At 49.5% G+C, this 24,067-nt stretch overlaps 10 protein-coding genes across 10 annotated transcripts; 5 read left to right on the top strand and 5 right to left on the bottom strand.

Annotated features, from left to right (window-relative positions):
• Window positions 1-108: 108 nt before the first annotated feature.
• Window positions 109-1,734, bottom strand: LTR84_007048 (uncharacterized protein; the record flags this gene model as incomplete). Its single annotated transcript, XM_064850603.1, has 1 exon — window positions 109-1,734. The coding sequence occupies one exon, from the start codon at window positions 1,732-1,734 to the stop codon at window positions 109-111; it is 1,626 nt and encodes a 541-aa protein (XP_064702672.1).
• A 1,226-nt stretch (window positions 1,735-2,960) lies between these two features.
• Window positions 2,961-4,887, top strand: LTR84_007047 (uncharacterized protein; the record flags this gene model as incomplete). The annotated part of the gene is made up of 6 exons (XM_064850602.1): window positions 2,961-3,176; window positions 3,231-3,420; window positions 3,474-3,938; window positions 4,156-4,321; window positions 4,387-4,576; window positions 4,627-4,887. 6 exons carry the CDS (start codon window positions 2,961-2,963, stop codon window positions 4,885-4,887), a joined length of 1,488 nt encoding a protein of 495 aa, XP_064702671.1.
• A 136-nt stretch (window positions 4,888-5,023) lies between these two features.
• LTR84_007046 (uncharacterized protein) lies at window positions 5,024-7,039 on the bottom strand (the record flags this gene model as incomplete). Its single annotated transcript, XM_064850601.1, has 1 exon — window positions 5,024-7,039. The coding sequence occupies one exon, from the start codon at window positions 7,037-7,039 to the stop codon at window positions 5,024-5,026; it is 2,016 nt and encodes a 671-aa protein (XP_064702670.1).
• A 1,665-nt stretch (window positions 7,040-8,704) lies between these two features.
• Window positions 8,705-10,096, bottom strand: LTR84_007045 (uncharacterized protein; the record flags this gene model as incomplete). Its single annotated transcript, XM_064850600.1, has 8 exons — window positions 8,705-8,924; window positions 8,974-9,128; window positions 9,175-9,339; window positions 9,385-9,408; window positions 9,484-9,501; window positions 9,547-9,705; window positions 9,755-9,901; window positions 9,953-10,096. 8 exons carry the CDS (start codon window positions 10,094-10,096, stop codon window positions 8,705-8,707), a joined length of 1,032 nt encoding a protein of 343 aa, XP_064702669.1.
• A 335-nt stretch (window positions 10,097-10,431) lies between these two features.
• On the top strand, window positions 10,432-13,026 carry LTR84_007044 (uncharacterized protein; the record flags this gene model as incomplete). The annotated part of the gene is made up of 3 exons (XM_064850599.1): window positions 10,432-10,576; window positions 10,625-12,723; window positions 12,778-13,026. The coding sequence occupies 3 exons, from the start codon at window positions 10,432-10,434 to the stop codon at window positions 13,024-13,026; spliced, it is 2,493 nt and encodes an 830-aa protein (XP_064702668.1).
• A 7-nt stretch (window positions 13,027-13,033) lies between these two features.
• On the bottom strand, window positions 13,034-13,642 carry LTR84_007043 (uncharacterized protein; the record flags this gene model as incomplete). Its single annotated transcript, XM_064850598.1, has 2 exons — window positions 13,034-13,551; window positions 13,606-13,642. The coding sequence occupies 2 exons, from the start codon at window positions 13,640-13,642 to the stop codon at window positions 13,034-13,036; spliced, it is 555 nt and encodes a 184-aa protein (XP_064702667.1).
• Window positions 13,643-15,370: 1,728 nt separating this feature from the next.
• LTR84_007042 (uncharacterized protein) lies at window positions 15,371-16,168 on the top strand (the record flags this gene model as incomplete). Its single annotated transcript, XM_064850597.1, has 1 exon — window positions 15,371-16,168. The coding sequence occupies one exon, from the start codon at window positions 15,371-15,373 to the stop codon at window positions 16,166-16,168; it is 798 nt and encodes a 265-aa protein (XP_064702666.1).
• A 161-nt stretch (window positions 16,169-16,329) lies between these two features.
• Window positions 16,330-18,103, bottom strand: LTR84_007041 (uncharacterized protein; the record flags this gene model as incomplete). Its single annotated transcript, XM_064850596.1, has 2 exons — window positions 16,330-17,632; window positions 17,742-18,103. 2 exons carry the CDS (start codon window positions 18,101-18,103, stop codon window positions 16,330-16,332), a joined length of 1,665 nt encoding a protein of 554 aa, XP_064702665.1.
• Window positions 18,104-18,715: 612 nt separating this feature from the next.
• On the top strand, window positions 18,716-20,406 carry LTR84_007040 (uncharacterized protein; the record flags this gene model as incomplete). The annotated part of the gene is made up of 3 exons (XM_064850595.1): window positions 18,716-19,249; window positions 19,312-19,618; window positions 19,676-20,406. The coding sequence occupies 3 exons, from the start codon at window positions 18,716-18,718 to the stop codon at window positions 20,404-20,406; spliced, it is 1,572 nt and encodes a 523-aa protein (XP_064702664.1).
• Window positions 20,407-21,002: 596 nt separating this feature from the next.
• On the top strand, window positions 21,003-23,726 carry LTR84_007039 (uncharacterized protein; the record flags this gene model as incomplete). The annotated part of the gene is made up of 2 exons (XM_064850594.1): window positions 21,003-21,167; window positions 21,225-23,726. 2 exons carry the CDS (start codon window positions 21,003-21,005, stop codon window positions 23,724-23,726), a joined length of 2,667 nt encoding a protein of 888 aa, XP_064702663.1.
• Window positions 23,727-24,067: the final 341 nt, after the last annotated feature.

Here is a 24,067-nt window from a genome sequence, read left to right as displayed (position 1 = left end):
TGTACGGCCACGCAAATTGTATAACATATATTTTTTAGGGGGGGAAACCGTTACCAGGAATAGATATCGGAATAGACTCCTAAAACTTACTACTTCACGTGGCCATCCCTAATCAAGCCAAAACGTAAAGCCACGAAAGCTATCGGCAATGACGCCTTGTAACCAAGTGCGATAGCTGCCCAATCCACCAAAGTAAAAGTTAGTCGTGGGTTTACGACCCGGAATGTTGGCACCAAAAATCCAGCTACTCGTCTTCTTGAACAACGAGCCTTCCACAAGCTGATCACACAACGCAGACCAGCCCGTTTCAGCATCCTCAGTCGCCTCTATAGCCACATGCCTGACTTTTCCTTCTGTTTGCTGATCGTGCATTGATTTTTCTGCATGCTCGATGCAAGCGGTGATGAACTCAATCTCGCTTTCAATCACGGGAGGAAAATTGGCAAAGGGCGCCTGTGGTCCGGACACGAGGAACATGTTCGGAAAGTTTGCGCATGATATACCTCCATAGGCAGTAGGGCCATTCTTCCAGTGTTCTTGAATAGTTGTGCCGTTGCGACCACAGATTCCCAGTGGCTGATAGTTGCCTTCAATGGCGTCGAAGCCGGTAGCAAATATAATGATATCGAGCTTATGCTGCTCACCATTAGAGAGTGTAATTCCGTGCTCGGTGATTCTGGAAATAGGATTTGCCTTTATGTCTATAACGTCGACATTCTCGCGATTGAAGATTTGGTAGTAGCCGGTGTCGCATAAAGGTCGTCGTGCATATAGATCAGTCGGCTTCAGGATGGCGGCCTTTCGAGGATCCGTAACAATTTCATCTATCTTGCCCCGTATAAATTTACAAGCCTCCTCATTAGCAATTTCGTCGACTGTAAGATCTCCAAAGGCACTGAACATGAATCGAAACCCATTTCCACGATCCCACACCTCCTGAAATGCTGCTTGGCGCTCCTCAGGAGTCGCCTCCATGGTTTTTCGACTAACCTCGGGAATGCCGAACCCAACAGCAGATCCAAGGACATTCTTCCAGATCTCATCGTAGCTGGAGTTGATACTCCGACGATACTCTCGAGACACAGGACCTTGCCCACTAGGTACCGAATACTGTGGGTGGCGCTGATATGACTTGAGTTCCGCAACAATGGGCGCGATTGCGGTCATGACTTGGATTCCAGTCGAGCCATTCCCGAGGATGCCCACTTTCTTTCCTACAAGCTCTATCGTGTCGTCCCACCTAGCAGTATGAATCATGCGGCCTGAAAACGTCTCTATGCCAGAGATCTCAGGATATGTCGGCTGCGCTAAGACACCCAAACAGTTCACTAAGTATCGTGCGAAGATGAGACCCTTGGAAGTGATGACACCCCAGCGACCAACTTTGTCATCCCATGTTGCCGATTTCATTTCGACTTTGAACTCCATGTGTTTTCGGAGGTCGTGCTTTTCAACGATATGCCGCAGATACTCCAAGATCTCCGGTTGGTAAACATAATGATTGGCCCATGGGTACGTCTGCAAGTCATCTTTGTCCCATGAGTAGCGATAAAGGTAGCTTTCAGTATCGCTCATGGCACCAGGATACTTGTTCCAGTACCATGTTCCTCCGATGTCGCCTGCGGCATCTATACACTTGACGTGCAACCCTAGCTGTGAAAGACTATAGGTTGCATATATTCCCCCAAATCCAGCACCGACGACCAAGGCTTCGACAAAAACTTCTTTCGGCATATTGGAAATACCAGAGTTGCCTGCTTAGATTGATCAAGAAAGTTTTACATGATGAGATGTTGGTAGGAGAAACTCGTTAAGGCATGTTGATGGCTGGAGTTTTCGTCACCAATAAGGCATCCCATTTTTTCAAGGTCGGTGTCTGCCTGCTTCCTGCCTGCTATACCCCACGATGGGAAGCTTGGTGTTGCGGATCCGCCTCTTCTCGCTGTGTACGATTGTTTTTAACACATTGTGAACTTTGAACCGTTGCTTCCTATGCGGTTCGGGTGACAGCATAGCAAGGACGAAAGGGAGATTATCCCAGAAAGCGCGCAACGTACTATGGCGAAGGGTCAGCTTCAGCCTCGGTCGAGACACTTGATATTTCATCTTCGGCACCTTCGCATCAGAAGACTATCCTGGCGAGACGTACACCGAGGAAAGCATTCGAAGTCGTTGTCCAAGCTTTTCACGCCAGGGCCAAGACCCAGGAGATGGTATCAAGGTTAGCGTCCTCCACACAAGGGCAGTCTAGGATTTCCACGCCATGAGCTGGGGTTCTGCGCTCTCAAAGACCTAGCGTTGGATTTCGTGCAGTATCCTTGACTACTGATATCCTTGTGGTCGTAGATTTTTGCTTCCGCCAATCAAAATCTCATGTACCACAGCAAAAGCTCTACACTTTGAGTTACACTAATGTTGAACTAAATCCGGAACCGATCCGGGAAGCGATGACCTCCGTTTATCTCAGAACGAATCAGATATTTGCTGCCAGAATTAGCATCCTCCACAAACCCCAGGGCTATCCTTTATTCTCACTAGTGATTCTGCTGGTCAACATACTCCACAAATGGCAAGCTTTCGACTGGCAAGCGAAGAGAACATCAGGGGCCCAAACTAGGAGCACTTTCAGCACTTTCCCTTGTTTGTGCAGCATATTGATTGAGAACTTAAAGCTGTGAAGGCTTTGGCAGAACAAGACAGGTGACTTTGCACGCCGGTCCGCCCGGTACGAGGGAAACGTGTTTGAAAATGCGGGAGCTTGGGGTTCTGTGGGGTGTGGAGAGAGGCTGGCTGGTTGAAGGCAGCGGGTCTCGGCTTTACGTCTATGGCATTAAGCTGATCGTATCTCAATGCTTCGTACCTAATGTATATAACAAACTGCGGGACACGTCTCCAACATCGCTGATTTTCAACCTGCATCTCCTTACCCCGTGAACCTGCGTTCTATAACGTCGACGACAATGGCCTTTGACAAGACAGGTCAATGGACATGGAAACAATTCTTCATATGCTTCGTTATCTGCATGGGCCAGGTGGCTTTCGGGTACCCTGCATCTGTCATCGGAGTGACCCTGGCCAAAATACCATTCTTGACATACATGAACGTCGTGAACGCTGAAGGCCAATTCACGTCCCAGGGCAATGCTTTGATCGGAGCAATGTCTGGTGTTTTCCAGGTGAGGGAAACAATTCGAGATTGAAAGAACTCTGACTAAGTACGAGCGTTACAGGCTGGAGGATGCTTGGGAATACTCATGGTTACATACATCATGGACAAATGGGGTCGCAAAGCGGGCGTGCTTTTTGTGTCAGGCATTGGCCTCTTCAGCGGGTCACTGGTTTGTGCCTCGCAAGGAGTCGCAATGTTTCTCGTGTTTCGATTCTTCGCCGGAATGGCATCGTGGGGCGCTCTCACAATCAGTGAGTATCCGATGAGAGCAATTCCAGTGGCCAAGCTGACTCGCTTTCTACAGCGCCGGTATTCTCGTCCGAACTTGCTCCTCCAGCCATGAGAGGTTTCTTCGCGGGCATGAACGGAGTGTGTGTTGCAATCGGCTACAGCTTCGCAACATACATGGGGTTGGCCTTCCACGACACGGGCGGATCGTCTCTCGAGTGGCGAGGACCTCTTGCTCTCGCAGTCATCTTTAGCTTGATCCCACTTGCCAGTCTTTTAATTGTTCCAGAGTCCCCCCGATATCTGCTGATGGCCGGCCGCGTCGACGAAGCGAAGGCGGTAGTGCGAAAACTTCACGACGTTTCGCATGCAGATGAACAGCATTTCGCCATGGCGGAATTCTACCAGATGCAAAGACAAAGCGAATTTGACAAGACTTTGGACGCCTCGTGGTCCCAGATGTTCACACGGAAATCATATCGAAAGCGTGCGATTATTGTTGCAGGATTTTCTTTCCTGTCTCAAAGTACTGCTATTCTTGGTGAGCGAAAACCTAGGATGAAAATTATCACGGCGAGGTCTGACCATCTTAGTCATAAACAACTATGGATCGATCCTGTATAGAGCTTTGGGATATGGTCCCCTCGATCAGCTCAAGCTACAGTGTGGTTGGATATCCATGGGTTTTGCCGGGAATATCGTTGGCAAGTAGTGAACAATATCTATCCCTCGGTTCTACCGGCTAATCGAATCATCAGGATCTGTGATTATCGATAAAGTCGGCCGAAGGCCATTGATCTTGATTGGCTTCGCAGGATGTTTAGTCACACTGTGTATCGAAGCGGCATTGGTGGCGACATATGCAACTCCTGTGCCAGAGGTCGATCCGAATATGGTTGGGATCCGTGCCGCGGTAGCCATGCTGTGAGTGATTCCCCGCGACCCCACCCGTGCCCGTTCAGAGTGACAATTGATAACAAGAAAAATAGCTATGTATTCCAAGTCTTCTATGGAATGGGAATTGACGTACCGCTTTGGCCGTATTGTGCTGAGCTCTTTCCCACTCATATGCGCGCAAAGGGCATGGCCATCTGTACAGCAACCGTAGCATTGACTTCTTTGGTATACCTTGAAGTCGCTAGCACTGCTTTTGCCAATATTGGTTGGAAGTTCTACATGGTATGCTACACTTTCCGATGTCCACACTTCATACTGATTGGTCTTGACAGGTTTTCATTAGCGTTACCGCTGTTGGTCTGGTGTGGATCTATTTCGCGCTTCCAGAGACGAATGGACTCCCGCTCGAGGAAATAGCGGCACTATTTGGTGATCATGATGATGTCATGGTCTATAGTGAGGATATTCAGACTGGTACGAATGCTGGTGAGCTGGTTATCAAGCAGCATGGTCAGAATGAGAAGACTGTCGATCATACTGCGGAGAAGACTGATGCTTCTACCCACCGTGAGGTGGTGGGAGTGGACATCTAAGTTCATTCACCAGTACCATCAATTGAAGATGTCACGATGGAGACAGTGGAAATAAAGATTGGTGACTCGGGATCTAACTAGCTGCAAACCCAAGAGATCGACAACTTTTGTTCTTGACTTTGCCAAAAAGCTTCTATTAATTATCTTTATAGTAAGCAGCAATCCACCTGCGATACAGCGGGAGCGATTTATTTGCTTCTGCAGGGCGTCCCTGCATCGGCTGTCGGTGGTGCACATCAACCGCCTCGCCATCAAGACCCGTGTTCGTGACAGCGTTCTGCTGCTTGCCCAGGTAGAAGTCAGGCATGAAGAATGTGGCAATCAAGGGCACGACGGCTAAAAGCAGAGCAGTAGTGGCAATGTGGCCGTTGACGTAGGCGTACGCCCGGATAGCACCTTGTCTGACTGGGTCCTCGTAGGGATAGCCGGTTCGTAGCTTCCTGATGCTTCCGTAGAGCTTCAATATGGTTGCTTCGTCGACTCCAGCCATCTCCATGCGCATCCGGTCTAGCATTCGATTCGTCCAGATGGCCGACGAGACGGCACTGCCAACAGACGAGCCCAAAGTCGACCACAGCGTGAGCAGGGCGATTATTGAGGCCATGTCTTCATGCGGCACGGAAGCTTGACTGCCGACACGAACGCCAACGACATTGAAAGAGCCCAGGCAGAACATCAATTGAGCCACGACCAGCCTGGCGGTGTCTTGTATCATGCGTCCATCGGCCCGGACCAATAAACCGTACGCGATCAGCCTCGCCACAGCGCCAAATACCATCATGGACTTATATCGATGAGTCCGTCGTTGGATGAGACCAACGATGGGTCCCAGGATACTGAGTCCCATGGTTGTGATGCCTAAAAATATGGTCCATTCGTAAGTCGACCACTCTTTAATGACGTAGATGTACGAAGAGAAATAGGTATTGCGGGTTGCTGAGGCCATCTGGTTGAAGGTGTAAATGTTGACCGCGGCCAGAAAAGTACGATTTCTGAGAATGCGCTTTGTCATAAGCGGCTTCGAGGCCAGGTACATTTCGAAAAGCACAAAGGCAGTCAGCAGAAAGAAACCAATAACGAGCATGGCAATTATTCCTCCATTGGACCAACCACCATCTGCATCCTCTGCAAGGGTGAATGGCAGTAAAATAAGTGCAAACGATGTTCCAAGGATAACGAGTCCGATAATATCGATATCAATCAGCCCTTGGCGCAGAAGCTTCATCCAGTAGTAGAAATCCACGGAAGCTGTGGTCTCCTCAGAGTTATCTCCATCATTAACTCGTTGTCGCTTTGATGCAGCCATAGTGACCATGCCCATCTTTTCGCCTCTTCGCTGCATGGCATAAAGTGTGATGATGGCGGGTACAAGCATAATAGGCACGACTATTGCAAACATACCTAAGCCCCATCGCCAGTTGTCGACAAAGGCCTCGGCAATAAAACCGTTGATTGGAACTGTAATGACGAAAGGAATCGACAGCGCGGCACCGAAGAAGCCTCGCCATTGTAAAGGCGTCAAATCTCCAACGATGATGTCGCTCAATAGGTCGAGTCCTGACTTTCCAACCGAAGTGAAGCATATTCCCACTGTGTAAGCTGCGAAGGTGCTTGAGCTGGCCGCCACAGCAAAACCAACAACGTAGAAGATGAGAATCACAACATAGGTGGTAGGGCGAGAGGTGATATCCGCCAACTTGCCAATGAAAGGCTTACTCACGGCCCGAATGATCTGACTGGCGGTACTAACAGCCGCGAGTGAGCTGTGTTGTCCGAATGTTGAACTAGCCATGGTTGTGAAGATGGTGGAGGTGATGCCCTGGTCCAATGCATAGGCAAACATTGTCAGCCCAATCGAGCTACCCAAGAGCCATAACAGTATTTTCCCCGAGTTCCCAGATTGGTACAAGACCTTGTTGAAAGCCTCAACCCTACTGACACCAATTTCAGTATGCCCTTCACCTGCGAGTGGCACACCTGAGTTCGACTTGTTCAAGATCGAGTTTCTTTGTAAAGATGCGGATTTGGAACGGTCGTAAGATTTTTGGGCCTCGTCAAGCCTATCTTGTGTGGCCGTTAAAGAGTCAAATACCAGCTCCCTCTCGTTAACTCTATCATCACCACCGTCCAAGTTTCCAGCTGATTTCGACATACTATCTGCGTCGGATAGGTCGAAGTTCGTAATGAAAACCACAAGGGTGGAGGCTAAGGCAGATGGATGAAGAATGACAGGAACAGTGACAGAGATTCGGTCATCTGGGAACTTTGTGCTTCCTGCGAGAAACTAACCCCGTTGCAAGACCGGCTGGAACGTGGCGTGACTGGCTGGTGTCCATCCTTTGTAGCACTCCATATATCTCCTTAGGTGTAATGAATATTCGCCAGCCCGCCAAGTATGGAAGATCATTCTTTTTTAGTATTAGGTGATAGTGGCGAGCGGGTTTCAGGGTCTATAGCATGCCTTGGTGACGGATTGCTAAGACAGGTATAGGTATGATCAGCCCAAACAAATCCACTAGTTTCTCCATGCCGACATCGGCACGCGCTGTAAGGATGATCGGCGTATCCGGATCACAAAGTCTGGGGTCTGTATTGGCACGCCAGCCATTCGCTTTCAATGAACCCAACGCAAAGTTAGGGTCTCGGGGACTATAGGATCCTTCATTGATTGACCTGATCAAGGCAGTGGTGTGATCAAATTAGCACAGTTGGATATTCAAGAGGCACTGTGAGAGAGATTGCGAGTACGCTCAGCGCACTTGACAGGATTGCACAAGAACAAAGCCGACAGGTTCGTGTTCAGTGCATATTGTACACAAAAACTCGAATACGTATGATCGCACTTTGATTGACAAAAATGGGAGTGCAACAGGTGGGATGAGATTCTTAAGTGAACACGCATGAGACTCGTCCTAATTTCACCTCGACAACGTGTAGCTGATACCAAATCCTTTCTTTGTTGAATATCCTCCAGGAACGTTATTTAAACGCTGGAAGCAGTCTGGATGCACATGGAGGCGTTGCATCATTGATCATACCGATGCTCACGCAACGAAATGACCCAGCCTTCCTTTGTATACAGGTCCAGTCAGGTAGACGATAGACAAGGCATAAGTCGTCTGAATATGGCACACTTGCCAGGCCGTTGACCTCTCGATGAGAGGCACTACCCCATGAGTCATGCAGTACTCCTTGCCCAAGTGGAAAAGTTGTGACGCTGCGTAGGACAATCTTCGGCGTCCCTGGACAAGGTCAATCAAGTCTATTAAAGTCCGATGAAGATTTTCACCTTGAAGAGGATATCGACCTCCCACAACCTAGTTAGGGTGACGACCACAAACGGTGAGAGCGCAATATTTCCCATAACTGTCGAGACATGACGGATTGAGGAATTTGTAACGGCAAAGAAAAGTCTCTTCGCCTTTGCCTTTGGCTGAGCCAAACTGTAGTGAGTTGCCTGGTGATGTCGTGGCTATTGAAATTTTCAAGGGGACAAAGTGGTCCGAAAATCAGAATCTGTTATTCTGCAATGCTTAACTTCCAGCATCTAAGACTCCCGCGTTGGGCTCGATTCTCAGAGAGTTGGGAGCAAAAGATAGCACATTTCTCGTGTTGCTCTTGCTGCGCTTGACACGCCAAGCTTCCCATTTTGATGCACCGTTGAATGATTGTGGTTTAGGGTTTCAATTTAAGCAAGTCGTCGTGTCATGAGAGCTATCAATGAACTCGCTTGGCTGACCATTTTCAAAGTCCTAAAATTCATGCGAGTAATGATGATTCCAACCTTGTTCATTCGTCCACGGCCTTACAGCATGAATCAAGTCGGACATTCGACAGTGTCCAAGACATTCTGGATCACCTTGACTGGATCCAAATCGCTTAGGATCTCCCTTGCGGAAGCCATATCTGTCCCGTACTGAGTGCTTCGTTCTCGGCTCGGGGAGGCCATCACAACTCGGTGTGGGTAGATCTTCTTAGCCGCCAGTGCGACCAGTGAAGGTGTGACGTAGTCGATACCATGGAAAGGGGCAAGGTACCTGCGAGCCTGTCAGTCTGTTACGCGGCCGGCCTCTGGGGTACACTCACTTTGACAAAGCTAACAACAAGGTCGTGGCATATGGTGAGACACCCCCGTCTACACCTCTTTCTATGCGTAGAAACACAACAATGTCCTGCAGATATCTTCTGATCTCTGGAGTGATGGTCGCTTCCTGTCCTCGGGCCCGTAGTAGTTCAATAGTCTTTCATGGTGAGCATTCATCTCCAAGCCATATGATCAATACTTACATCTTGATCAATGACTCGATCCGCGATAGCTTCCCGGTACCTTACGCTTGGCGGCGCCCCGATAGAATAAGAAGATCCATGGTCCTCGGAGTGGCTATCTAGCTCTTCCAAGTTGAGGAACCCATCTTCCACCTCATGGTGGTGAGACATGAATATTCGATCATTCTAGATATGTGAGACATATAGCAGCATCCTAAGGGTTGCACTTACAAGGTGTTTAGTGAGCCTGATATGCTTGGAAGAGGATGTTACCAAAGGTACAAATAGGAAAACTCTTGGGGCTGCATGGACGGTCGTTCGACTGTATACTCGTCGCTTTCGGATGATCTTCGGGAATCAGCATAGACCGCATATCTCAATAGTGCTACTTACCTCGAGAGTCTGGATTTGAACATCCTCTTTGGCGAGATTGAACTCCTTCGCGATGATTACATTCACAATCTTTCGACTATCAAGGTCTTGTCGAGATGGAGAAACCGAGCTTGATTGACGAAAATTGATACCTGCGAGCTTCGAGTGCAGGGTTCCACCCTGGGCAAAAGTAAGTTTCTTGTTAGGCGGAACGGATAGTAGGGCCAACAGTGTTGTAGTCACTCTCTGAAGTGTTGCTTGAAATCCCAGGCTCAGAAATGTCTCGATTGAGGATGAGTTCTCCAAAACGAGCTACCGAATCCAAATCTTCCCGCTCAAGGACGACATAATTCAGCTTGAAGACTTGCGAGACGATCTATCTATGGTAAGCCGTCTGCCATTGTTCAATGGTTAAAGAGGATCCTACTAGGGCAAGTTCCGCCGCCAGATCATCCAAAGCGTCTTCTCGCGTCTCGATGATACAATGTTGCTGTGCTATTAGGCTTAGCAGCACGGCCAACTCCAGATCAGTCAGATCCTCGATCCTCTCAAGGAGTGCCTGGTCATCCATGGTCGTTGATGACGCGTCATTCAGCTATCATTCCGAGTTGTTTCATCAACCTCGGATACCTAGACATTTGTTGCGTATATGAATGACATGAAGTATCAAGGAATTTCTGACCTAGGTTTGTGCGCCTTTGATAAATCTGTACAAGATGGAAGTTGCTGGCACTACAACTCGGGAGTTCAACTTGAATGAGGCGAGGTCGCGCCAAGATATGTGCCAAGCCCTGACTTCATTGGCTGACATCAAACAACATCTTGTTGCCTTCAAGATCACCACCAACTTCTTCATCTTCATCATCCCATATCATGATACGCTGATGTTATGGACCATCGTTCCAAATGACCAGTGTCAACCCCAGGGCAGGCTGGGAAAAGATCGGCGACCAATTCTACCAAAAGGCACAAATCTACGAATCAGTCTTTGATCAGGACCTTGAGCTTGAGAACTATCTCGTAGTCGGTGCTCCGTACGGTGGAGCTCTTGGTATGTCATTGCCTTCATCTACGACAGTGTGGCCCTAACTCGTCATAGCACTATGGAGGGATGAAAGCAAGATAACGCGCTACCGCACAGGCCAGTCGTTGAAAACAACCATCGACATTTATTCGTCGTCGGGCCAGCTTATCAGCAACATCAATTGGGATAAGGGCTCGATCAAAGGCCTGGGCTGGCTGGATGACGAGAAACTTATCGTGGTGACGGAGGATGGCACGGTGCATTGCTACTCTGGATTGCACGGGGATTTCAACCCGTTTTCACTTGGCCATGGCGCCGATGAATACGGTGTCAAATCGTGCCGTTTCTGGTCGCATGGTTTTGTTGCGCTACTCTCTAACAATGCCTTGATTGCGGTGTCCTCCTTTGAAGAACCGCGACCCCGTCTTCTGGCTCATGCTCCGGATGGCGAGGTCCACTCCTGGTCCCTCATTCCGCCTGCATACACGCTGTCCAGATCGGTTGAAGTGCTGCTCGCAATAGGCAAGACCATTTTTATGGTGGACGTCAGCGAAGCTGAAGATCGAGGACTGTCAGATGGCCCATTCATGCACGTCAGCGTGTCACCAAATGGCCGCTTCGCGGCACTATTTACGGAAGACGGTAAAGTCTGGGTCGTGGGAAGCGACTTCCAGAACAAGTACAGCGAGTACAACTCCAAGGCCAAGACTACACCGAATCAGATATACTGGTGTGGAAACGACTCTGTCATCTTAGCATGGGAAGATGAGATCCATATGGTCGGACCAGATGGCGCAGCAGTCAAATACTATTATGACGATCAAGTCCATGTGGTCCCAGACATCGACGGTGTGCGCCTGATCACCAATGAGACCTGCGAGTTTCTACACAAGGTGCCGGATCCATTGGAAGAAGTGTTCAAGCTCGGCTCGAATTCACCTGCATCAGTACTTCTCGACTCGGTTGAGCTCCTGGAGAAGAAGTCGCCCAAAGCAGATGAGAATATTCAACGCATCAAGCCAAATCTACCTGAGGCTGTGGAGACCTGTATCCGCGCTGCCGGACACGAGTTCAACCAGGTTTTGCAGAAATTGTTATTACGAGCGGCGTCGTTCGGAAAATCGGTTCTGGACCTATACAACAGCGATGAGTTTGTAGACATGTGTGAGGATCTTAGGGTTCTCAATGCTGTTCGCGACTATCGCATTGGGCTGTACATGTCGTATGAGCAATATGTTCGGCTCACACCAGAACGACTGATTGCACGACTGGTCAACCGGCGAGAATACCTGCTTGCTATCAAACTGTCCGAATTTTTGCACCTTCCGCTCAACAAGATCTACGTCCACTGGGCGAGCCAGAAGGTGCGGGGATCATCTGCCGATGACGACGCCATCAGAGATATTGTTGTAGATCGGCTTCGGGGCAAGCAGGGGATCTCATTCGAGGTCATTGCCAGAGCTGCGTACGATGAAGGTCGCAGTCACCTTGCGACAACACTCTTGAACCACGAACCGAGAGCAGGAAAGCAGGTCCCGCTTCTTCTGAACATGGAAGAAGACGAAATCGCGTTGAACAAGGCTATTGATTCTGGAGATACAGATCTTGTATTCTTTGTTTTGCTGCAGTTGAAACAAAAGTTGCCATTGGCTGCTTTCTTCCGCACGATTAGCGACAAGCCGGTGGCCGGTGCTCTCGTGGAGAGCTCTGCCAGAGCACAAGACAAGGAACTGCTGAGAGATTTGTTCTACCAGGACGACCAGCCGGTGGAAGGCTCCAATCTTCTTCTCGAGGAAGCGATGCAGCAGCCGCAAGTCTCGGCAATCATCGACAAAGTCAAACTGGCCATCAGGTTGCTCACCGATGCCAAGGACCCAACAGCTGTGCTCCATTCCAAGGCTTTGACAGAAGCTACTCAATTGCTCAAAATGCAGGAAGTCTTTGACAAGGATATCACAGATAGCAGTGGTAGTTATGTCGGATTGAGTGTCAACGAGACCATGTTCCGCCTGATTCGGTCCGGGTACAGCAAACGGGCAGCCAAAGTTCAGAGTGATTTCAAGGTGCCAGACAAGACTTGGTGGTGGATCCGACTTCGTGCGTTGACCGCTGCTCGGCTGTGGGGAGAAGTCGAAGAAATCGGGAGGGCAAAGAAATCGCCCATTGGTTGGGAGGTATGCTGTCCTGCGTTTGGGAGGTTCGAGTCACCTGCTAACATTATCCAACAGCCATTTTATAACGAAGTTTTAGGTGCAGGCAATACTCGTTTAGCATCGTCGTTCATTCCCAAATGCACAACACTCCAACCAGCTGAGAGAATTGAGATGTGGGTGAAGTGTGGAATGATTGTCAAGGCGGGAGAGGAAGCACTGAAGGCCAAGGACCTAAACTCTCTTGAATCGCTTCGGGATAAGGCCAATGGACAGCAGTTGGTGGAGATTGAGAGGCTCATCACACAGTTGAGACCAAGGAAGTAGGGGCGGTTCAGGTTATGGTGTCGATATCATCCTCTGCATCAGTATTGTGTGACGACGCCGTGCGATCGACGATGACCATTTTTGTGGTGGAAGCAAAGGCAGGCAGCTTGACACTATCAACCACCTTGGTTCCTGACTCTTCCATCTCTTCATCTTCCCACCCATCACCCTCCATTTCATCGGCATTTTCATTTTGAACACTCTGCTCGAGTATTGCAGCTGCAGCGGTAGAGTCATCCCATTGGGCTTTCCTCTCACGGATCCTCTTCAGCCGCACTTGGGACACGTCGACTTTTTTGGCCAGTTGATCCTGTACCACCTCGGCTCGAGCCAACACTCTCTCCTGTCTCTTCTTCTGCCCTCTGGTCAAGGATTTCTGCTTCCTCTTTGCTTTGTGGATTCCGCCATAGGGTTTTGGCGCTAGAACTGGTGTAGCATCCGATGCGCGAGGCGCGTCTTTGAGGGATTTGTCGATGTCTATAGACGGTGAAGAAGCTCGTTTGGAGGCTCGAGATCGTGGATTCGCTGTTGATGTCCTATTAATTGCTTTGTGCGGGTAATTCGATCCTCACGACATACCTAGAGGGTTCTGCCTAGGCTTAGGATTCTTGGTCATTTTAGCCATCGCGCTAAAGATCCTCCGCAGTAAGCAGATGAGGCCTGTATTAGTCTGAGGTGCTTCGTAGCGGCAACGAAGGTGCAAATAAAGATTCTTCGTTGAACAACAGACTTGGATCGGATATTGTAAACCCGATGCTTTTTTGGTAGGGCTACCCTTGATACTCGCAATATCATTTCTCCATGCCGGGAACAGGTGCTTGAGCCGCTAGTAGTGCCATATTAACGCTTCTCGCTCTAGATCAATCCTACGGAGATCCTAGCGTCTTGGGCACTCTACCACGTAAGATACACCTCCAAACCTCGGCAGTCGAACTTCTCCCCGTCTACCCCCATGCTTTGAATTTCTCTCGCATCCACTTCATTGTGTATACGGATAGGAGCGATATGCTAGGCGCCCCCCATAATAGTCTGTATATATGGAGAGGAGCTCTAACGATGAGGCCACGGCGTTGTCACATTCTAGGAAACGACCATTCACTCCAGCCTCGTTGACTCGTCGCAAACGTGTGGCAATTGCTTGTCAATTCTGTCGATTGCGCAAGACAAAGTGCGACAACGTCAGACCTGTCTGCGGCTTCTGCGAGTATCACCAGGCCGAGTGTGTATACGATGACCATGTCCCGTCTGTAGACGAAGGGCATGCAAGGAACTTCGATGGCCAGAAAGGCCAATTCAATGAACAGATCTTAAGCCATTTAATTGACATCAAGCAACTGCTTCAGAAGCAAGACGTTGAAAATGATATCTCAGTCCACCACTCGTCTCCTAGAAATGGACCCATCTCGACAAGGCTCCTGAGCGCTGAGAATTCCTACCCAGCTCACACCATAGTGCCATCCCAAACAACAGACTCTCGGCAAACATCCTTCTGGAAATCATCTGCAACAACTCGATGTGAATCAATAGTGATTTGGCCGATCTTCAGAGGAATCATCCCACCTAGTGCGCTATCCAGCCAATTGTTTCTCTTCGAGCGAAATGCCAGTAATGAGTCTCCAGAGAACTCTAGTGTCCACGATCCTGGCAGTTCATCAGCAGCTTCTAGGATACACACCAATTTGAGCTTCCAAGATGATGCATTTGTTCCTCTATGTCGCCATTTTCTTCTTCATGTGTATCCACGAAACCCAATTCTCGAAAAGGAGGAACTATTGGCATACGCCAGGGATGTGACGGAGCATGGCTTAAGTTGGAACGGAGCGTCATGCTTAGTGGTATCTTTCCCCTGAACCCTCGCACACTTCATCACCCGTGATGTGCCTTTCGGAGCTAATGTTTCACGTGCAGCTACTTGCGTGTGCGCTTGCATGCTGTACGCAGCCATACGAATCACAGACTTTTGACACTCATGGAACACCTTCAGAACGTATTGTTCGCTCGTCGTACACCTCCCTCATTGGAGACCATGACGCTGCTGAGGCTTACTACCTGGCCGCAAAGAAACGTCTATCTCTAATCGGGTCGTCTCTCTTGGGCGTCCAATGTCTTTTCTTCGCGTCGATCTATGAGAGGCACTCATTTCGACCATTAGAGGCCTGGGTATACATTCAACAAGCTTGCACGAGGCTCCAATTGCACCTTATCCAACTGAATCATCCTTTATCACGTCCTTCCGGCTCCAGATTAGACAATACTCATCATCTGGAACAGCGTGTTTTCTGGACTTGTTACAAGGCAGAAACGTGCGGCCCTTCTCCCGAATATTTATGACTGTACTGATGCCATGGCCAGTGAACTAGTACCAGAGTTGGGGTTACGACCCAGCAGCCTTGTGGACTTGGAATATCCAGACCTCTTTCCCACGCCGCCAGCATATCTTTCGGACTCCGCAGAAGTATTGGATAATGCCGCCATTCAATCGCCTCAACATGACCGCTCCGAGCAAAACCGTAGTTGGTTATTCTACATCGCCGAAATTTCACTTCGACGCACAATCAACGACACCATTTGGCTGTTCTACCACAAAGGTGAGGAATATTGGCTCGAAAACATCGGCCTGCTAGTCCGACAGCATTCCGAGTCTGATTCGCAGATTGGCTTGTGGTATTCTCATCTGCCAGATGCGATCCGATTCGATCCCATACATGTGCCAGAAACCGAGTTTTCGTTTCATCTACAAACCCGCTTTCTTGAATGGAGGGAATATACCCTCCGTCCACTCCTATACGTCTATCTCCATCATCCTCAGAATCTGCCATTGCGAGTTCTCGAGCTTAGTCAGGAGGCATTGAATATTTCGCGCGACATCATCCTCCAAGCCATCCATCACCATAGACATGGTGGCTCGTGGTTCGTGTTAAGAAGATCATTCTCCTGCGCATTGTTGATTCTTGCTGTCGTCGTCAAAGCTGGTGAGGTTCGACCGCCGGAGAATTGGCCTCAACTAATCCGAGTAGCACTAAGCACCCTACTAAAGTGGGAATCTGAAGCTCGAGATGTGTTTCTTATGAGGAAAGTCCTGGAAAACACGTTTGCCACCATCTGCAAGCGAGAAGGCCTGGCCATTAACAGCCCCAGCTAAAGAAGGTGCCCCGAGGTTCCTGCCCATGTTGAAGACAGACTCACAATTTCTTTCCGAACACTTGACTACTCTTAGTAGCTCAGATAGAACAGCGCGAGGAACACCGAGAAAATCGCATTGAAATCCACACGGTTGAAGCACCGACAAATCTAGCTCAGGCACTACGCGTACTTCACATACTTGAACTCATGTCCCGGGTCAAACATGCCCGTCTCGGCGTAATAGGTTTCCCAATGTAAGACCAACTCCTTCAAGATCTCTGGCTCTTGTTCCGCAAGATCATGCATCTCGCTCACGTCAGAAGTCAAATTGTAAAGTTCCCAGCGATCTTTACCCCTGGGCGCAGTCTGAAAGAGTGCTTTCCAGTCGCCTTTGCGGATTGCTCTGAGCCCAAACAACTCCCAGCCCGTGATGTGATTCTGCGCGTCGTGGAAAGAGGGCGTTTTGCCGAGCAGATGAGGGACCCAGGACGAGCCACGCACAGGCACAACTTCACGTCCTCGATACTGTGTGCCGGGGTGCGCGACGCCCGCGAGATCGAGAATCGTGGGGAGGATGTCCATGACGGTGGCGAAGGAATTGGTCTGGAAGTCTGCTGGGCGGTCGAGCTGTGGGAAGCGTACGATACATGGACAACGAATGCCACCCTCGGTGATCCATGTCTTGAAGCCTCTGGACGGCGCCATCGATGCACATGCCCATTCGGGCCCGTACCAGATATACGAGTCCGCGGCACCCATGTTTTCGAGGCTGTTGTTGTAGTACTTGTCAATGATGGCGTTGACGGTCGTTTCGCCACCCATGATCGGCATGGCTTCCAGGAGGGCGCCCTCTGCGCCATTGTCCGACATGAAGAGGATGAATGTGTTGTCGAGCTCGCCTGTCTTCTCGAGGTGGGATACCACTCGTCCAACGTTGGTGTCGATTACGTCCACCATTGCGGCGTAGACTTCCATTGACTTGGCGGACTTGGCTCGCTCTTCGGCGGATAGTGTGTTCCACAGGTCGTGTGTCATTGGTGCGGGTTCGACGTCTGCTGGGACGATGCCAAGTTCGATCAACCGTTGGAGACGCTTCGACCGTAGTGCTGCCGGCCCGTCGTCGTACATGCCCTTGTATTTGTCGATTACTTCCTTTGGGGCTTGAAGAGGCCAATGTGGAGCCGTGAAGGGCAGGTACGCGAAGAAAGGCTTGTCTGAATCATCTCGATCCGAGAGGTAGTTTACCAGTTGGTCTGTGAAAGATGTCGTTGAGTAGAAGTCCTGCGGGAGCTCTTTGGTCCGGTCAATGTACGTTTGGTCCTCCATCCAGAAGTTGGTGGTGTTCATCGGGGTAAAGATGGAATGCTTCGGGTCGTCCAGCTGTGGTTCGTAATTATAGTGATTACAGCATCCAGAGAGAAAGACAAAGCTTTTGTCGAAGCCTCGAGAACAAGGAGCAGTCTCTTTCGTCAAACCTAGATGCCTGCATGGTAGAAAGGCTGGCGTCAGTCATGCAACATCGAGGGATTAATACCGTTCAAGTTGCATTTTGGGGGATTTTCGGTAGATATCCTACAACGACCATCACTTACCATTTGCCTGACATGATAGTCTCATATCCTCCGTCCTGCAGAATCTCCGATAAAGCAGCGACTCGAAAATTAAGATATCCCTCGTACCCTGGTTTATCATGGTAAATCGACCTGCCGCCCATGTGCTCAGTCATTTGGCCTAGACCCGCGATATGGTTGTCTGTGCCGGAAAACAACATCGATCTGGTTGGTGAGCAAGCAGATGCTGTATGGAAGTTTGTTAGTCGGACACCTGTCTGGGCGAGCTTATCCAGCGCAGGAGTCGCGATCTCCGACCCAAAGCATCCTGTATCGCTGTATCCTAGATCATCGGCGACTATAATGAGGAAGTTCGGCTTCTTGTTCTCGCTATAAGATCCCATCTTAATGCAAAATTTCTCGGATAGAAAGAAAATGATGTGGTAGGCTACGTGAAATCCTGCTGAGCAATGTTGAGTCGTTCACGATGAGATCGAAGTGGCTTCGCAAGTATATTGTCACTCAGGCCGGCTATGGTTGTTGCTCTCAGTTCGTTGAATAGATCAGAGCTACGTGTGAACCATACCTTGACTAAGATAGAAAACCTGGTCCGGAAGAACATACTAGGCCTTGTGGTAGGGTGCGCAGACCCACCAGAAGATCAACTATCTCCCCGTCTATCCCCGCCCACCATAAGAATTCGTCTCCCCGTCCATCCCCGTGACAAAATCTTGTCCAATTTCCTCGAGTCGAGCACTCCAGAGCCCATTAACTCAGCTTTCTACACCCCACAACCTATAAGGCGTGATGTGTGTCCCCAAAGTCGTGATCGACTTCGTGAATGATGGTTATGTTTATGGGGAAGCATAAATTCAACTCATACCCTGACAACTTGACCATGATGAATCCCGAAGCAGATAGCACCACAAGCCGATCGTCAATCAACCCTACCATTCTCTGGTCAATCAATGGCCTAATCAGCTTAACCTCACTCGACCTCGAAGTTATTCATCACAATGAGTAGTAGGAATCACGCCCTCGTGGTAGATGGCGCCGACAAAGGCCGTGGAATGGCTCGTGTTCGAGGCTGCTTCAATGGACGACTTCTGTACGCATGTTCACTCATAGCGCTATCTCAGGTCAACTTTGGCATGGACCAAGCGGCCTTCAGCAATACTCAGGCCATGGATCCATTCATTCGCAAATTCGGAGTCCTGAACGCAAAGACCCAAAAGTACGCAATCGAGCCGTACTTCCTTTCATTCCTGAATTCGTTTACCTACATAGGCTTTGCTTTTGGTCTAGTCACTGGAAATATCATCTCGCGAAAATTCGGCCGGAAGATTGCCATGTTCACAATGTGTCTCTGGGCCATGGTCGGAGCCATAATACTAGTCACCTCTCAGCATAAAGAGCAAATGTTGGTTGGGCGGATCGTTGCATATGTGTATATTGGAATGGAGCTGGCTTTGGTGCCGGTTCTTCAGTCGGAGCTGACTCCGGCCCCTGTTCGAGGCCTTGTGGTCGGGACCTACCAGTCAGGTTTGTTGGTGAGTTTTTCACTATCTCGGTCCTGGAAAATCCTTGTCAACTAGCTAATGGCGATTTCAAGCTTGGACAACTCATCATGTCCCTCATCTGCCGCGGTACAAGCACGATCAAAGATGATAGGTCTTGGCGAATACCACTTGGCTTGTTCTTCATTGTGCCAAGCATCATCGCAGTTGGGGTCTGGTTCATGAATGAAAGTCCACGATGGCTGCTACTCAAAGGCCGAGAAGAGGAAGCAAAAGCATCCCTCCAAGGTCTTCGAGAGGGTAAATTTACTCAGGCTCAAATTGATGCCGAGATGGAGGAGATCAAGATGTCGTTGCAGCTTGACCAGGACAAAGGGAGCTTGAAGGAAGTCTTCTACGGCAGTATGACTCTGCAATTCTGATTCCATGGATTTCTGCTGATTTTTTGACCCTTTGCAGCCAACTTCAAACGAACTCTGATTGTTATCGGAGTCAATATCTTCCTTCAGCTTACCGGTCAGAACTTTGCTTCTGTGTACGGTACTGTGTTCATCAAATCCATCGGCACAGTAAACCCGTTCACCATGACCTCTATCAATACGGCCCTGAACATCGTCATGGTATTGATCACTCAGTTACTGACCGATGTCACGGGCCGCGTGCCCCAGATGGCTGCTGGTGCCGCTGTCCAGTGCGCTGTCCTATTCACCATGGGCGGTCTGGGGACAACGACTCCCCAAACAAAACCCATCGGTACAGGGATTGTGGCAATGGTGACATTATTTGGAGTGGGATTTTCGCTTGGTTGGGCGCCTCTCTCACATGTCGTTGCGGCCGAGATTCCGACAACAAGGCTGAGGGATGCCACTTACGCTTTGGGTTCCATCTTCAATATAGCCATCCAGTTCACGGTCTCGTTTAGCATCCCCTACTTGTTGGACGACAAATATGCAGGGCTGCACTCCAAAGTCGGGTTCATCTTTGGATCGACGGCATTTTGTGCTTTTATTTTCTCTCTAACCTGCATTCCTGAGTGTAGGGGAAAAACCCTGGAAGAGATTGACCATTTGTTCCTGGAAAAGGTTCCAATCGGAAAGTTCGGCAAGACGCACCCAAGGACGTTACAACATAGTTATGCCGTTGCAGAGGACAAGGAATTTGGACAAAAGGTTCGAGTGGACACATTGTAAAGGGGATTGTACTGCTCAACCCACTCGGAAATTCTTCCCAGAAATATGATATTGGTCTTGCGGTTTTATAGGGTGCTGACCTTCGTAGTAGCGGCACATGAGGTCTAGCAGCTGAACATGAACGTTTCTCCAGAGGTTTATGCATGTCCAGAGGCTCACCTTGATTCCATTTTCTTGGTTGTGACCACGAGCTTCCAGCTTAACCTTGATGAGTCTATGCAAGCGAACTCTGGTGAGGCTGCAAGGACAAGGCTAGACCGTAGGGTAGGGTAACCATATGGGCAAGTGTGCCGAGGCCAGCCGGTAGTGACGTAATTGGCAAGCGGGATCGTAGGTGCCAGGCATAAAGGAAGGTGCAGCCTGACACATGACATACATGATGGTCAATACGGAAGTCACCAACCAACAACACCCACCTGCGCCTGATCTCATTCGATTATCTCTATCTCTTCCTACCTGGATCCCTATCTCTGCCTCAACCAAGCCCTTCTACCGCCGCGTCTTTTGTCCTCATTCCCCACTACACATCCTCGGACGGCTACACTTGTCCCGCCCAACAAATTCGCAGCCACGCTGTCGACCCATTTTGAGGGTTCATGGCGCCCGCAAGACCATTGAAACGACAAAAGACCAACCCGTCCGAGGTCCCCCAATCATCCCAGGTGAACGCGACCCAAGCTCCTCTCCCTCCAGACCCTCCACCTGCAGTAGCCGTGTCGAATAATATTGAATCGCCCACGTCGAAATCGGAGGCTCGTTCAGTAGGTCTCTGTCTTCCCAACGCAGCTTTTGATTTGAATTGACGGAATTGTAACTAGTCCTTCTTCAGCCGGACATGGCCTCGAAAAGCCGCACCCTCAACGAATGTCGCTCGCGAAAGTGCCTCATCCGTTGGCGTTGGTAGCGCTAGTGCGACCCAAGAAACCATTGCAGTGATCAGGGACAAAATCAAACCACAGCGCTCCCCTTCAATAGCCATGACTTTGGGAAAGTCCCCTTCGAACCAATCCAATCGATCACTACCAGCAAACGCTACCACCACCATCGTCAATGCTACTCCCAAAAGCCCAACACAACCTGGTCAAGCAAAGCCCGAGGCAGGGCTCCCAAAGAAGTCCGGGAACGACGAGCTGGTTGATCAGCCAAAGGCGGATAACGAAGGCACTCCCCTCCTGAGCACTGATCTGGGTCCGAAATCACAGCCGGAGATATCACCCCCAGAAGAACCTCAAGGGCCAACCACACAAGAGACACAGGCGGGTTGGCTTGCTTGGCTTTCAAAGAAGGATGTCCCAGATGCCAAATCTACTGAATCAGAGCCGGTAAGAGAACAGCAAAAAAGGGACACGTTGAACCCGTCCATCAATGGACCGATCCATGGATCCGTCAAAGAGCCAGATACTGCAGCTACCTCCTCAGTTCAGGTCCCACAGCCCGAGGAACCAGTGAAGGAGGCTGCAGAACAGGCAGAGCCAAATAACAAACGGAGTTGGTATCAAATGTGGAACAACGAAACGTCCACCCAGCTACTCAAATCTGACCAGGAAAATCAGTCCAAGACTATCAACACGTCTAATGACCCGCCGCAGCGTGAATCAGCACAAAAATTGAACATCCCGAGCACCCCGAAGCCGAAAGATGTATCCCAGGCCTCCTCGCTAGAAACATCTCCACCACCCCCTCTTCCTGGTGATTCTTCAAAGTCTTCGGGATGGGTCTTCTGGTCGCGGGATCGGAACAGACCAAATACAGTAAAGTCTGATAAGGAGCCGCACGTTGGTGAAATTGCTATCTCTGATACCCCCTCACAAGCCAGACCCAAACGAGCATCCATAAGCCTTCAGGACGATGAGCAGAAGCCTATTTTACAAAAACCCACCAAGGATACACCGGCCAAAAAAGTCAAGGACTCAACATCTACTGAAGTGAAAGGCAGTCCTGCTAAGAAACAGGATGCGAAAAAAGAACCTGCTGACAGTGCAGCCTCAATACCAAAATCAACTAAGACCACAAAATCAAGTACATCCACCACCAAAGCTGAGTCTTCAAATGCGGTTGCCAAAGCGAGAGACCCTGTTCAAGTCGACACTCCTAGGGCTGCTTCACCTGCACCATCCAAGAAGGAAGTTCCCAACGCACTATTGCCACGATTAGAAGACACGCTTAGCCACAAAGAAAATCCGTCTATTTTGCAACAGCTTGCGAGGTTACTTTACTATACGAAGGAGCCCGAATTCAAGCACCTCCATATTGTTAAAGACCCACCACGGATAGCAAATGCACTTGCAATTGGAGTTCATGGGTATTTTCCAGCTCCTTTGATTCGAAGTGTCCTGGGTCAACCGACTGGCACCTCTATCAAATTTGCCGATATGGCGGCTTCAGCAATCAAGAGATGGACAGCAAAGCAAGGCTACCATTGTGAAGTCAAGAGTGCAGCTCTTGAAGGTGAAGGTCGAATCGCTGAACGTGTCGAACTTCTCTGGAAACTTCTTCTGAACTGGATTGATGAGATCCGCAAATCTGACTTTGTCATGATTGCTTGCCATAGCCAGGGAGTTCCAGTTGCCATCATGCTAGTTGCAAAGCTGATTGCTTTTGGCTGCATCAGTGGTGCTCGGGTCGGAATATGCGCAATGGCAGGTGTCAACATGGGGCCTTTCCAAGAATACAAATCTAGATGGATCAGCGGCAGCGCTGGTGAGCTTTTTGAGTTTTCGGACCCCAATAGCAAAGTTTCCCTCGACTACATGGCAGCGACTGAAGAAATCTTGAAGCACGGGGTGAGGTTGACATATACTGGGAGCATAGACGACCAGCTCGTCTCTATGGAATCTTCCATTTTCGCCCCAATTACTCACCCACATATCTACCGAGCAGTCTTCATTGATGGTCGGATCCACGCGCCAAACTTTCTGTCACATCTTGTTGGATTTGCTCTAAAGCTGCGGAATGTTGGTGTGCCAGATCATGGCTTGATTCGGGAACTATCACCTCCTCTTGCGGGAAGCCTGTACTCGGGAGAAGGGCATTCGCGGATATATGAAGACGATACCGTTTACGACTTGGCCATTTCATTTGCCTTGGAAACGAATGCACTCAAGGATATTGATGTTTCCAAGCGACCAACTACCAGTAATCCTGGAAATCCCTACATCTTGCCTTTTGCGATGCGAGGCATTCTAGAAGAAGATTATGTCAAAACCGAACTTCAGCACGAGGCGCGAGAATTATTAGCACAGTTTGATGAATGGAAACCAAACACCAAAGCGTTGAAGGACGTGAAATTCCGCCTGGAAGGGATTAGATCAAAACTCTGATTTCAGGTAGAACAGAATTTTGGGTACAGTGGCAACCCTGGATTAATGGCATTTTTATACTTTCACTCTCGATTTGTCGCATTGCCTCGAGATGGTTCAAGGCTGACCCTGAAGTGCAAAATGCGATCAACGCTCATATTTTAACAGACACGCTCTTGGAACCTACTATAGTGCCCGACGGTGATCGATCGGTTGGCCAGTTGTCGCCTTCAACACTAGAACTCTGAGTGCGTGAACTCATGGTGACTCCCGCCAATTACAATCTTCCTCTGATTGGGCCTTTGCGTGTCGCTTTTGATTTATCCGATGCGCCCAGACACCTGATCTTTTGGGGATTTCCC

The sequence above is a fragment of the Exophiala bonariae genome, assembly GCF_035927105.1.
Source record: "Exophiala bonariae strain CCFEE 5792 chromosome Unknown scaffold_27, whole genome shotgun sequence".
Classification (NCBI taxonomy): Eukaryota; Fungi; Ascomycota; class Eurotiomycetes; order Chaetothyriales; family Herpotrichiellaceae; genus Exophiala; species Exophiala bonariae.
The sequence above is the reverse complement of the archived record's forward strand: the minus strand, read 5'-3'. Positions and strand labels throughout refer to the sequence as shown.